The sequence below is a fragment of the Mesocricetus auratus genome, unplaced genomic scaffold (genome assembly GCF_017639785.1).
Source record: "Mesocricetus auratus isolate SY011 unplaced genomic scaffold, BCM_Maur_2.0 Super-Scaffold_100007, whole genome shotgun sequence".
Lineage (NCBI taxonomy): Eukaryota > Metazoa > Chordata > Mammalia > Rodentia > Cricetidae > Mesocricetus > Mesocricetus auratus.
The window spans coordinates 95,262,140-95,276,230 of NW_024429191.1; the positions used below are offsets into that span (position 1 = coordinate 95,262,140).

A 14,091-nucleotide genomic window follows, 5' to 3' on the forward strand; every position below is an offset into this window, starting at 1 on the left:
TCTCCTGCTGCTGTTCAGCAGCTCTGAGTCCTGAGCGCACACACGCAGTCTCTTCTCAGGGATGCCCCTATTCTCAGTCAGCTCAACCCTGTGCTCACCAGCCTGATACCCATTGCTGCAGTTCGCTGTGTCCTCTGAGGGGGCCCTGGGCCAGGGCTGGGCTGTCCGCCCGCTAGTGTCCCCCTCCCCCCCCCACTGGCTCACAATCTCATTCCCTGTCCCCCAGAAGCCAGCACGCCTGCCCTCCCCACCACTGGAGGAAGCCAGCAACACCTCCTGCATGAACAAGCCAGCTGCGGTGAGGAGAGCATGTGACTTTAATGATTTCAGATTAGTGACCGTGACAGACTGAGCCACCCCACAGAACCTGCTTGTGCCTGCAGTAGGGCCCTGGAGTGAATACTGGCTGAAACCCAGTAAAATGTAAAGCTCATAGAGACAGTGGAGGCTGGGGGAGGGGCGGAATCTGGTGGCAGCTGCTGGGAGTGGCTACACAGAAGAAGGGGACACGTGGGTGTCTGAGTCCCCACCAGTGAGATGGACCCACCTAGTCCAGGTCAGTGGAGTTAGTCAGGTAGAAGGGGCGGATGACCACGCGGAAGCCGCTGAAGGCCCCCGAGCTGCAGGGAAAGAGAGACGAAATCTTGGAACTATTGGTATCCAGAGCACTGGGGATAGGAGCCTTAGAGCCTGCGAAGTTGGCGACATCCACCACACTGTACCCTCCGCAGAGCATCAGCGCTTTGTTTTCATAGCCGATGGCAGGCTCGGAGTAGCTGGACTTGGTGAGGCCCAGCACGGGGAGCTCCTCGGGGGTGCAAGAGAAGCCGTAGTTCCAGCAGCTCTGGACAGTGGGGAGGTAGGTGGCTGACCAGGAGATCAGCTTGTCCACGAAGAGAAAGCTGGGGTGTTGCGGGGTCTGGAAGGACTGGTAGGGGTAGTACCGACGCCTTGAATCATAGCCATATGGATAGTACTGCGCATACCCATACACTTGCACCGCCGCCCGTGACCTCGAGGAACTCTCTGTCACCAAGGTGCTCCAGGTTGAGGAGGTGTAAAGTCGGGGCTGGTAGGTGTCCTCGGTGAGGTTCAGGCCTCGGTACTTGGCCAGTACTCGGAAAGGCACGGTGTGGAACTCCAGGGCCTCCATGGTCTTCCTTTGGAACAGCTCCCGGTGACCCTCGTACAAGGACAGGTTGAACTGCAGCTCAAACAGCTCCTGGGGCAGCACCATGGGGAAGCGGACCTGTTCCAGCAGGCGCTCTACCTCCGCGTGGGAGGCGCTGCTCTCCATGCTCCACTGATCCACCGCCTTCAGCAAGTCCAGCTCGCTAGACACCGCCAGGTCGCTCTTGGAGAGGAGAGCCTGGAGCAGGGCGGTGGGAACGCTCAGCCAGGCCTCAGCCTGCGTCAGAGGCTCAAAGTTCCAGGCCAGGAACTGCACACACAGATCTTCCAGCACAGAGTCCCTGGTGGCCTGAGCGTAGGCGTAGAGTTCCAGGGGCGTGCGGAAAGTGGGGTCCTGGGGGAGGAGGGTGGCGAAGAGCCGCCCGCAGTAGTCTTGAAGCTGTGTGGCCCCGTAGGCAGAGGCTAGCTTGTGCAAACACTTGACAGAAGACATGGTGACCTCGATTCTTCGGGAGTAAAAGTACCTGGGGGTGGGAGGGAAGTTGGGAGACTGAAGCCCGCCCTGACAGACAGCAGGGGGTTTGCTTGGCTTGCTTTTCCCACACAGCTACCTATTACATCTTCACCACCGACCCCACGCCGGGGTGCTGCCACCAACTGACAGCAGCTTTCTGGGTGTCGGGCCACGGGGTGGAGAGTTGTTGGCAATGACACTCACGGTCACTTTCTTCCTCATCTGTGAATGCCCTCACCTGAGGGCTTCCTACCTACATCTCCTGGTCTCTCTGATGCCACTGTGAGCCTTGGATGACAGGGGCCTGGGCATGGGACCCTGCTGGGGTCCTGTGGGTGCCTCTCTCTCTCTCCCCCAGGCATCTGCTCCCTGTCACCTGATTTCTGCTTCTGTGGGACTATGAGCCACGTGAGGGTCTGAGCCCACCAAGTCCAGATCGACACCCTCCCTCTTTGTGCAAAAGTATTCAAATAGAGCTGAGGGTCCCTGCCATCGACTTCACGGCACCCAGAGGCTGGGATGGCAACGCTCTCCTCTGGACTGGCGCACACAACCCCAAGTAGACCCTGCATAAAATCACCTCATAGGGAGGGCATGGGACAGGATACTGCCACCAACCTCCCCCTGCTGTCGGAGGAGGGAGGAAGAAGGATTGACACCAATCTCTTTCTTTTTTTCTTTTTTCTTTTGGTTTTTATGAGACAGGGTTTCTCTGTATTGTTTTGGAGGCTGTCGGTCCAGCCCAGCCTTGAACTCACAGAGATCCGCCTGCCTCTGCCTCCCGAGTGCTGGGATTAAAGGCGTGCGCCACCACCGCCCGGCGACACCAATTTCTAATCCTCATTCCACACCAGAGTGGTCCCTTGGACCGTTGACAGCTATCTCTAAGTGCCAAGGGAGGCTGGGTTGTGCCAGGGTTCTTGGGAGTGTCCCTCTGTCCTCATGCCCCTCCCATGCTCCCTCACTCAGTGCCCAGTCTTAGTTTGCAGAAATCAGAGTGGGCCGCCCAACCCTGCCCATCCTTTCAAGTAAAAAAAAAAAAAATCACATATGCAGAGGGGAAAGGCCCAAAGCCAGCCTCGAAAAGTGGCTTGAGGGACAGTGGGAGGAGCCTAGGGGACTGCTGTGTCTCCTGTGGCTGAACCAAAATGTGAGTGTGTGTGTGTGTGAGTGTGTGTGTGTCCTCAGAGGGAAATGGGAGATGGGAGAGGAGGAGAGGGAGGGTGAGGGACAGGGAGAAAGAGAGAGAACAGGGGTCCAGACCTGAGGCCACAGGTGGGGGTGTGCAGGGGGTTCAAGACGGCAGGGATGGCAAATGTCCCACCCTCCACTGTGTCTTAGACATAGAATTCACCAGGAGGACACAGGAACCCTGCCAGCTTTTTGCACACTAGGCTGGGAGCAAATGGTTTAATTGCCAGTATTGTTCTTATAAACGTCACGTTCTGTTATATAAAGCTTAGTGTCATAAGGATGAGAGAGGATACTTTTTAATAAATGTTCTGTTTTGAAAATCACTGCTTTCACAGTGCAAACCTCAGAGTCCTCCTGGGTGGGGAAACCATGTGATCTTGGCAACCCAGCAGGGAGATGTGGAGGGAAGGGTCGTGGCAGAGGCGGGGGAGGGATGTGAACCCCGCCACCCGTCTCTCCTCTCATCTGTAAGTATCGTGCTCCTGACCCGACAGGAGCCAAGGGTAGTCCAGTCCGAGAGGCTCCTCAGAGGAGCAAGCGCTCCCTCCTCCCTCGCAGGCGGTTTTAAAGTCAAGGCTTCCTGCCGTTCTCTTAGCAAGACCGATAACTTGGGAAGGGAGGATTCTTACGCTGAAGCTGGCAAGATGGTTCAGCAGCTGGCCAATTGCTGCCACGTCTGATGACCTGAGTTGATCCCCAGAACCCACAGGAGAAGCTACTCCTGAAAGCTGTCCTCTGACCTCTATGTATGTGGGGTCCACACAAACAAGCCCACAGGAACCTCACACTGTATCTCTACCGTACCTAAGACACATGACATAGAGAGGGTCACGTGTGTGTCTCGCCTATACTGACTGTACCTCCCTAAGGGCCCCAGCGGGTGGGAGGGCGAGCCTGGGACTTGAGTCTAGCCTTGCTGTAGGAGCTCCATGCTGCCCAGTTCCCACCTGGACTCCATTTCCGTGTGCCCTCCCAGGTGGCTCACAGGCAAACTCCAGGTCAGTACGCCATGCTACAATCATGACCTCAGAAGACCAAAATCTTCTTATGTGAGCACGTGGTGTTTTGGAGTATTTAGAGTGGTGTAGTGAAATGCACGTATGTGTGTACACTTAATGTGGGTGGGAGTGCACGTGTGCACACCAGTTCAGGGTGTATGGGATGCACAAGGGCTCTGGCGCTCTGAACGGCCCCCATAGGCTCACATATTTGAAGGCTTAGTCACCAGGCAATGGGGCTGTTTGAAAGGATTAGAAGGATTAGGAGGTGTGGCCTTGTTGGAGGAGGTGTGTCACTGGGGGTGGGCTCCGAGGTTTCAAAAGCCCATGACTGGCCCAGTCTCTCTCTGCTGTAGATCAGGCAGTAAAGCTCTCAGCTATGGCTCCACCAACTGCCTGCATGCTGCCATGGTCCACTGCCACCACCATGGTGACGATGAACTAACCCTCTGAAGCTACAAGCAAGCCCCAATTAAATGTTTTTATTTGAAAAACTGCCTTGGTCACGGTGTCTCTTCAGAGCAGCAGAACAGTGACTAAGATAAGTTGGCAAACAGGCGCATGTAAAAGTAAGGTTCAGATGCGTGAGCACGTGTTTATACAGGTGCAGGAAGCATTTGGATACATAAATGTGTGTGTGTGTGTATGCGTGTGCGTGTGCATGCGCACGTGTCCAAAGGTGGTGAGTATTCAGATGTTTGAGTGCTCAATGCCTCTGTGCAAGTGCAGGGAGCATCTGGGTGGGGATGTGTGCTCACACACGTGCAGCGAGCGTTCGGATGTCCGTCTCCACGTGGCTTTGAGGGAGGTGGGAGAGTTTCTCACCGGTGCAGACGTGTGCCGTGTGAAGAAGCACGCGTGTGATGTGTGATATGCAAGCGACTGTGTCCGGGTGTTGCACGAGTGCGAGGGGCAGATCTACCGCCTCGCCGCCCCACCGCAGCGTAGCGGATGCTCCAGCGGCAAAGCGGGGCAGGGGAGCTCACAGCCCAGGCGCTCACTGCCGAAGCTGAAGGCGCGCGCGGCTTACCTGAGGAAGTCTCTGACCACGGGCATGCACTCCGCGTCCACCCTCATGATGACGCTGCTACCCACCACTTGCCACAGGGCCTGGGCCTCCGGGTTGGTGTTCAGAATCAGCTTGTGGGCACAGATTGTCAGATCCCCGTGGCCCTGCCCCGTCACCTGGATGAACAGGTCACAGCCCTGCTGGCTGTCAAAGATCTGGCCCAACGCATTTGGGAGGTCTCCGGAGAGGTCCAGGATGTGGACGCCCCCAGTTTCTAGGAGAGACAGGGAGTTGCTGTGTGAGGGTTTGGGCTCCGAGAACTCTTGCTCTGACTCTAAGCTGCACTTGACACTCGGGGGTGAGGTTCTTCACCTGTCCCAGACATCCTGGTACCTGGCTTTGCCCAGAAGGGCTTGTGGGGAGATGCAGGATGGAACAGGCCTTGAGGAAGGGTGCAGCTGCCCCCTGGACTTCACGAAACAGGAGCAGGCCCTCCGGCCTCTGTGTGCCCTGTGTCCTATATGCCCAGAGGCCGGCTCCCTGTACCCCACTCAGGCACTGTGTGTTTGGTTTGTGGAGAGTTGTAATGGTTTGAAGAAGAAGGCTCCACAGGGTCACATGTGTGAATGCTTAGTCACTGGTAGTGGGGCCCTCAGAAAGGATTAGAAGGATTAGGCGATGGGGCAGTTGTAGTGGTTTTTGAGGTTTCAGAGGGAGGGAGGGAGGGAGGGGGAAGGAGGGAGGGAGGGAGGGGAGGAGACACTGAGTCTATGTCCATCCTTTACAAACCCATCAGTAACTGCAGAGGCCGCTCTCCTGCACCCAGTGAACAGCCTGAGAAGTTAGGGTTCCACGGCAGCCCCACATTAGAACTTGGGGTCTCCCAGTTCCAAGGGGATAAGTCCTTGAGGGGCTATGGCACGCCTCTGGGCATCCCCACTTTTTCCCTGCCTTCCAAGTCCTAACCCAGAACCCCAACAAGCCACATCATTTAGAGTGGGTGGGCTGGCTCCTCACACCTCCAGGACCCTCCTAGCTTCCGCCTCCAGCCTCCCGTTCGCATTGCTCCCCAGCCAGAGGGGCCTCTCACCCTCCCCCGCCCCCAGAAGCCCGTACAGCTTAGTCACACCCACGAGGCTCCTCCAGTCTGGAGCCTCCACCTCAGAACAACTCATCCCCAAGCTCGTCTGACCTCGTGGAATCCAACACCCTCGTGCCTCAGTTCCCCGACTCAGGAGCCCCATTGCTTGCCCAGGAGGGAGCCAGGAAGGAAAGCTCCCAGTGAGCCTCAGACACGGGAGGTGAAGAATCAGAATGTGGTCAGGGTTTGGCAGGTGGGGGCTTTGGGCACCAGCGCCCTCGAAATAGCTACTGAGGACCGCTTCAACATCACCACACACAGGGGTGTGTATGCACAGGGGTGCCGTGCGACATGTCAGAGCACGTAATAACCACCAGACACTGGGCTTCAGAGAGCCGACCCTCCCTTACACGGGTGTCACCTGTGTATGGCGCACAGTCCCTTACGCATAGCCCACTGCCCTGCTCCAGACGCTTCTCTGACATGGCTACCACAAGGGGCCCTCTTAGAGGGGGTGGGCTTTTCATGCACCCCAGCCACACCCGGAGCTCCACCCTCAACTTCTGTCTGCGCAGGGGCGCTGGCAGAGGCAGGGGCGGGGGCCCACCACGCCTCATCCGGGTGCTGGGAGGGCAAGGGCAGCTAGCTCACCGTTGGAGCAGACCACGCCTGCGTCCTTCTCGTGCCCGCAGCGGCTCTTCAGCCAGCCCAGGGAGCTGCAATTGGCCAGCGAGGGCTCCGTCCCTGTACACTCCACCTCGTCCAGCATGACAGGTCCCCTTCCTGTGGGAAGGGAAGGAAGCCGGGAGCTGCACCGGAGGAGGGGCTGGACCCTTGGTGGAGAGCAAGGGGCTGCTCACGGGCACAGCAGGGGTGCCTGAGGGGTGTCACTGAGGACCTTGTCAGGGGTGTTGAGGGGCGTCACTGAGGACTTCGGCAGGGGTGTTGAGGGGCGTCACTGAGGACCTCGGCAGGGGTGTCTGAGGGGCGTCACTGAGGACCTCGGCAGGGGTGTCTGAGGGGCGTCACTGAGGACCTCGGCAGGGGTGTCTGAGGGGTGTCACTGAGGACCTTGTCAGGGGTGTTGAGGGGCGTCACTGAGGACCTCGGCAGGGGTGTTGAGGGGCGTCACTGAGGACCTCGGCAGGGGTGCCTGAGGGGTGTCACTGAGGACCTCGGCAGGGGTGTTGAGGGGCGTCACTGAGGACCTCGGCAGGGGTGTCTGAGGGGTGTCACTGAGGACCTCGGCAGGGGTGTCTGAGGGGTGTCACTGAGGACCTCGGCAGGGGTGTCTGAGGGGTGTCACTGAGGACCTTGTCAGGGGTGTTGAGGGGCGTCACTGAGGACCTCGGCAGGGGTGCCTGAGGGGTGTCACTGAGGACCTCGGCAGGGGTGTCTGAGGGGCGTCACTGAGGACCTCGGCAGGGGTGTCTGAGGGGTGTCACTGAGGACCTTGTCAGGGGTGTTGAGGGGCGTCACTGAGGACCTCGGCAGGGGTGTCTGAGGGGCGTCACTGAGGACCTCGGCAGGGGTGTTGAGGGGCGTCACTGAGGACCTCGGCAGGGGTGTTGAGGGGCGTCACTGAGGACCTCGGCAGGGGTGTCTGAGGGGCGTCACTGAGGACCTCGGCAGGGGTGTCTGAGGGGTGTCACTGAGGACCTCGGCAGGGGTGTCTGAGGGGCGTCACTGAGGACCTCGGCAGGGGTGTCTGAGGGGCGTCACTGAGGACCTCGGCAGGGGTGTTGAGGGGCGTCACTGAGGACCTCAGCTTTGGAGGGGCGGGATGGCAGCCACACCTGGCCCGAAGGCAGCTCTGCCCAGCGCCTGGGTGGCATTCTCGTAGCCTAGGGCCCGGCAAACGACATTGGCATCTAAAATGTTCCAGAGGTTGTCGCACACTGTCCCCCACTGGCCTCTGTAGAAGATCTCCACGCGGCCCTCATTGGCCGAGGCTCCATTAACCAGACGCATGTCCCCATCTTTGGTACCTGTCAGGAAAGCGGAGGTCAGCTGGGAGGAGTGCTGGCCTGTGTTGACGCCCACCCCTCCCCCAGGACTTCGATGCTCCGTGCTGTCCTGCAGGGTGAAGGTTACCCCAACTGGGGTGCAGCAGTTTTCTGGGGTTGGTCTTGAACCGTTTCCATGTCCCCTCTCCGGGTGTGGAAAGTTATCCACTGTGAGGGCCCCACGGAGGCCGTGGCCTCCCTATCTCTCAGGGTTGGGCCTTTCGCTCCACAGGAGCACCTCAGATCTCCAGGCTGCAGAGTGGGAGGGGTGGCCCCTCGCTGGCTCTTGGAATACTGGCCTGAGGGGATAGGTGGCCCCTGAGCCCCTAGACACAGGCAGAGAGCAGATGCCCCTCAAACCTACAGCATCAGTCTACGGCTGACAACCCTGAACCGCAGACAGTCTGCACTCAGGCAAGGCAGCCAAGGGGCTCCTGCCCCTCACTCTCTGGGGCTCCTCTCTCTGCCAATACAAGTGCTTGAATTTGGGGTCACTCAGCTGAGGATGCAAGATGACCACCCCCAGGGACTCTCTGAACTCTAACCTGGGCCCCGAGGCCACCGGCTCTAGGTCAGCGCAGGCCCAGCATCCCCTCCTCGGCCCATGGATGAGATGGGGGGGGGTCCTTGGCATTTCTCCATCACCTGAGTCTTACCTGGGCCCAGGGGAGCCCGAGGGTAAAAACACCACCGTTATTTGGAATGATTGGGGGTCTGCATGAGGGAGTCCCGAGACACGGCACCTCACAGGATGACACCTGGGTTTTCTGCAAGGGGGGGGGTGACCCACAGAGCAGAAGTGCTGCAGCCTTGAAGACCCGTGCCTGGACGTGTCCCAGCGGGCGTGACTCACCTTGAGTCCCCGGGACCAGCAGCCACAAAGAGAAGAGCCACAGGAAAGCCATCGGCTGGCCTAGAAGTCCAACCCTGCAGCGGAAGGGGCGGCACAGTGAGGCGGGCAAGCGCTCTCTCTCCCTGGAGACCGGCCGTTCCACAGTCCCCTCAGCCCTGCCTGTGGAGGACAGGACAGCTCTTCTGCAGGGCCTAGATGGCAATGTGAGGCTCTCACGCAGGCCTCTCACGCTCTGGGGACTCCCCAGGTGGAGCTCCTGGAAGTGAGGGCCCAGGGCACACAAGGGGCTGTCCCCTGGGGATGGACAGGGTGTGAGCCTGCTAACAGTTGGCCTTATCTTCAGGCAACAGCCCCCTGAGGCACAGGACATGCCGGTGGGGGGAAGGAGGTGTGGATGAGGTGGAACAGGGACTCCTCCCTCGGGAGGTGAGTGACAGAGACAGTGCAGAAGGGCCTGGGCTCCAGTGGTGTGAAGTAGGGAATGGGTGGGGGGTGGGGGTGAGTGGGAGGTGTGTAGGGCATGGGTGGGGGTGGGTCAGGGTCAACTCCTAGTATGTGACAGCTCTAAGCAGGTGGGCAGAGAGGGACTCAGTACTTAGGCTATGGCCTAAGCTCTTGCCTATCGCTAGGCTGTGCCCCCTGCCCAGGCACGGTCCCTCCACCCCTGCAAGGATGGGCATGGCCCACAGAGTAAGGTGTCACAGGCCTGGCGACACCCACTCTACTCCCAGCAGTCAGAGAGCTTGGTTCTGGCTAGTGGGTGGTGCATTTGTGTGCACTATCTACTGGGCCAGACCTGGTAACCTTAGGTTGTTTCTCTGTTACTCAGACCAGGGGCAACAGAGATACCCCAGGACCAGAAGAAATGCCAGGATTGCCCCTCACCCCCCTGCCACGCTGTCCCAGACACTTCTGTGCTAGACCAGCAAGAAGAACCTCAGGGCCCCAGCCGCTTGCAGCCCTCCTGGCAGGGGCGCCAACGTCCCAAGAGAGACTTGCGCCCCTCCCTTTGGCCATCAGAAACTGAAACAAGGCACCGGAGGAACTGGAATTCCCCCGGGAGTCTCATGCTGAGAGGAGGAGGCTGAAGTCTGGTGACAGCTTCACCCGGGGAGCTTGTCGCCAGGAAAGAGATGGACAGCCCAGGCAGGGACCAGGCCAGCTGTTTCGCACACCTCTAGCTCTGTTTAAATCCAAACCTCGTGTTAGCGCCCCTCATGGACTCCAGGGGAAGGCCGGGTCTGCTCATCTCAGTGCGGCCCGTTAGGTGAAGCTCCTGCTCATGTTTCTCACTATTGTGTCTTTAACGGGACCTCAGAGGATGTGTGGCTGAGCCTGGTCTCGGGAGCTGTCTGGGCACAGACTCTGGGCATCGTGTGCTGTAACACATGGGTGGGTGGGAAGCTGTGCTCCCCCCCCCCACTCGGCAGATCCCCCGCCCAGACTTCTAAACCAGTCAGACAGTAAACAAGACCCCAGAGCAACAAGCGAGTTTCCACACCCCAGGTGAATACTCCGAAGCTAGACAGTCAGCTGCCTCCAGGTCACACAACTAGTGAGCCCCAGGTTGGGGTCTGCCAGCTTGTACCAGAGACCCTGGCAGAGGCAGAAGGAGCCAGGGAGCACCACCACACCTGTGTGCTGAGACATCACCCCAGTTTAATCCCAGGGAACCCTGGGTTCTGGGAAACCTAGTCCCAAGGCACCCGGTACCCATTCTCTCCATTTCCTGTAGGTTGTGGCCAAAGGTTTGTCCGTGCTGGGTCAGGAGCTCTCGGCCTTGGGAACACTGCAGGTACATGGATGAGGTACATGGATGAGGTTGCCTCTGGATGGCAGAGGATGTTTCTGAGGGACTCCTTTGTGTGGGAAGTTGGGACAAGTCTGCCTCTGCTGGCTCATTCAGTGCCTCTGTAGGTTGGCACAGACCCAGGAGAGGGCCAAGGGCTCAGTTCTGATGCCCGTCTCCCCTCAGCAAGCACCCACCCAACTGGATAGAGGCCCTGCACACCTAGGAGGAGCACCATGGCTCCGGTGCTCAGTGGCCTGCCTGTGATCATGCTGTGTAGAGGGGGGACTCACCTGGAAGTGAGAGACAGGAGCTGTCTGCCTGCTGGGGGCTGAAGACGGTCCCAGAGCCTCCCTGCTGGCTGCAGTCACAAGCTCACTGTAGACTGTTCAGCTGAGAGGCACCACCATGTGGTTTTCCTCAGCCTCGTCCCAGGAAGCGCTTTATAAACCTAGTCTGGTTTCGGTTTCCAGAAAACACATGACAGAGGCCGCTTCTGGGGTTGGCTGCAGACAAGGCTAGCAGCCCTGAGCTTACTCACTGGTCTGTTGGAGGAATGGCAGGCACCCAAGTGCCTATGGCTGAGCAGATAAAACAGCAATGTTCAGGCACCTAGGCTACAGTCACGTTTTTACCAAATTCATGTCCTGGCTTGCCAGGCAGGCACCCTGGGGGCTGGGGGGCAGGGGGGCGGGTGATATAGGTGGGCCTGGAGCACAGGCTCAGGGGGAACAGACCGTGTCTATGAGGATGGACGTGGGCTGCACAATCCTTGCCTGGACCTGGGGAAGCTGGTTGTGCTTACACAAAAACTTACTGTAGGGAAAAAGGGCCAGCCAAAGAAACACCCTGAGCAGAGCCAAAGAAACACACCCTGAGCCGGGCGTTGGTGGCGCACGCCTTTAATCCCAGCACTCGGGAGGCAGAGGCAGGCGGATCTCTGTGAGTTCGAGGCCAGCCTGGTCTACAGAGTGAGTTCCAGGACAGCCTCCAAAGCCACAGAGAAACCCTGTCTCGAAAAACCAAAAAAAAAAAAAAAAAAAAAAAAAAAAAGAAACACACCCTGAGCAGGGCCAAAGAAACACACTTTGGCCCTGAAACCAGAACCAAAGAAATGTACCCTGACCCTGAAACCAGTGCCAAAGAAACACACTTTGGCCCTGAAACCTGAGCAGAAAACCAACCAATCTCTGAGCACAAGATCTAGCCAATCTGAGCTCAGGGATTGAAATCTGATCAATCCCCACCCTGGAAATCTCCCTGGAAAAGCCCCGCCCCCCAAGAAGCCCTATATGCACCCTGTGTCTGCTCAGCCTGGCTGCTTCCTTCCATCCTGGCAGAGGCAGCCGCTCTCCTGGATTCTTCCCTCCCAACAAATCTCTTGGATGAGGTTTGGGTGAGACCTTCCTTTGCCGGAATGGAGCCGAGGAGAGAAGTAACAGCTTCTCACCAGAGCCAGAGCAGAGAGGAACTGAGAGAGCAGAGCTCTAACACTTTCCTGGGAAACCTTCCACTAGCAGAGTGGAGTGGTTACACTCAGGGGACTTGAGAGGAACTGTAATTACCTCACAGAGCTGATACACTGGGGAAGCCTCTCCCTGGAGCAGGGCTGTGGGCTGCTACACCTACTGTGACCTGTGGTATTCTGTGGCTCCCTAGTGCCAGAATCCATCCCTGTCCATCCCATCCCATCCCATCCCATCCCATCCCATCCCATCCCATCCCATCCCATCCCATCCCATCCCATCCCATCCCATCCCATCTGACACTGAAATGCTTACACATACTGGGCTAGGGGTGGAGATGACCAGAGTGGGCCGTGCCTGAGGTATAGGGTTAGAGACAAAAAGATCCAAAGTAGAAAGCAGGGCTTGTAGCCGGGGACAGTTTAGTGGCTGAGAGTATGGCCTGTCCATACGGGGACCTGGGTTCAACTCCCAGCGTCCATGTCAGCTGGCTCAGAACAGCCTGTAACTGAGCTCCTGGGGGATCTGACCTCTGCAGGCACCCACATTCAAGTGTGTGCACGCACGCACGCACACACAATTAAAAAAGAATTAAATCTGAAAAGGTTCCTACAATACCTAGTTTAAAGGGGGAAAAAGCAGGGCTAACCGGGCGTGGTGGCACACAGCTTTAGCTGGGAGGCAGAGGCACGTGGGTCCTGCCAGTTGGAGGCGAGCATGGCTTGCGGGGTGAGGGGGTAAGGGCACTTGCAGCCAGTCCTGACACTTTGAGTTTGGTCCCTGGAGCTCAGTGTAGGCGAAAACTGACTCCTGCAGGTTCTCTTCTGGTCTCGGCATGTGCACATGCGTGTGGTCACAGGTGGTAAATAAATGTAAAAGATAGAATAAAACTCAAAGAGCCCAGTGGTTAGGAACCCTTGTTAAGAACCTCTTGCAGAGGATCCGGTGGGCAGGGTATGGAACACCATAGGTTCCACCTGACTCAAACCCATTTCCCTTCCTCCACCAAACAAAAACCAACCAAACAACACACACACACACACACATACACACACACTCACACGAACACTCATACACGCACACTCACACTCACACACACACACACACACACACACACACACCTTAGTTCCTACTTGGGGAGTTCTCTGCCCAGTGCATCTCAACCTATGCTGGCCAGAATTACCTGTGACAGACACCGATGCCCACATCAGCCTGTGGGAGAGCCAGTGTTTTGAAAGCCCTGGGAATTTCTGATGTTTAGCCCCTTTGGATTCACCCCAAAGCTATGAACCCCAGAACCCAGAGGTCGGAACTCAATGGCCAGTTCCCCGAGGCATGCAGTTTCCAGAGGCCATGGGTTCCTGTAGTCCTGGGAAAACCACTTGGAGAGCTACAGGCAGAGATGTCTGCTTGGGGCTAGCTGGCTTGTGGCTTCTGTCACCTCAGATGAGACTGAAGGGGGGGATGGGGTGCTGGCCCGCCTGGTGCCTCCATCCCGGGTCAGGCCCCGGGGCCCAGAGCCCTGTGCTTCCTGTGGAGGGAAGGATGCTGGGTGACACAGGCAGGGCCATCACAGGGCCTGTGGGCTACAGCAGGTCCAGTTGCTCGGCGGCTCCAAAGCCGACAGAAGGGTGTTTAATGGGTCCAGACATTGCAACACAGGGGGACTTCCAAGAGGCCAGGCCCCAGGAACTGGCAGCTCCCCCCAGTCACTCCACGATGCATCTGGAGACTCAGTAAACCAGGGGTGGGGGAACACGACGACACAGACACACAGACACACACACACAGACACAGACACGCATACACACACAGACACACAAACACAGACACACGCATACACACACACACACACACACACACACACACACACACACGACAATCTAAGGGGACAGAGGCCCCTACCCCTACAAAGGTCACTACCTGCTCCCATTTCAGTTACCCAGGGCAGGGATCACAGTCTGGCTGTACTGGCTCCCCCAGACGGTGCTTATCTTTAACAACAGGGGCCTAGGGGTCCAAGGACAATGCTCCCAAGAGGTTGGGGCCA

The 14,091-nt window shown here is 58.0% G+C and overlaps 1 protein-coding gene across 2 annotated transcripts; it reads right to left on the reverse strand.

Moving 5' to 3' along the window:
* Positions 1–299: 299 nt before the first annotated feature.
* Positions 300–11,024, reverse strand: Lgals3bp (galectin 3 binding protein). 2 transcript variants are annotated; one of them, XM_013113128.3, is made up of 6 exons: positions 10,869–11,024; positions 8,787–8,945; positions 7,724–7,915; positions 6,579–6,710; positions 4,868–5,120; positions 300–1,655 (listed from the first exon to the last, which is right to left on the reverse strand). In XM_013113128.3, exons 2-6 carry the CDS (start codon positions 8,836–8,838, stop codon positions 548–550), a joined length of 1,737 nt encoding a protein of 578 aa, XP_012968582.1. In that variant the 5' UTR covers positions 8,839–8,945; positions 10,869–11,024; the 3' UTR covers positions 300–547.
* Between the last annotated feature and the right edge of the window lie 3,067 nt (positions 11,025–14,091).

Bases quoted from the DNA above. Each gene is read 5' to 3' on its own strand.
- Lgals3bp (XM_013113128.3), bottom strand. From the start codon at position 8,838: ATGGCTTTCCTGTGGCTCTTCTCTTTGTGGCTGCTGGTCCCGGGGACT. The intron at 7,916-8,786 runs GTGAGTCACGCC...CTTTCCTGACAG, and splicing joins GCTGGTCCCGGGGACTCAAG to GTACCAAAGATGGGGACATG. The intron at 1,656-4,867 runs GTAAGCCGCGCG...TCCCACCCCCAG, and splicing joins GTGGTCAGAGACTTCCTCAG to GTACTTTTACTCCCGAAGAA.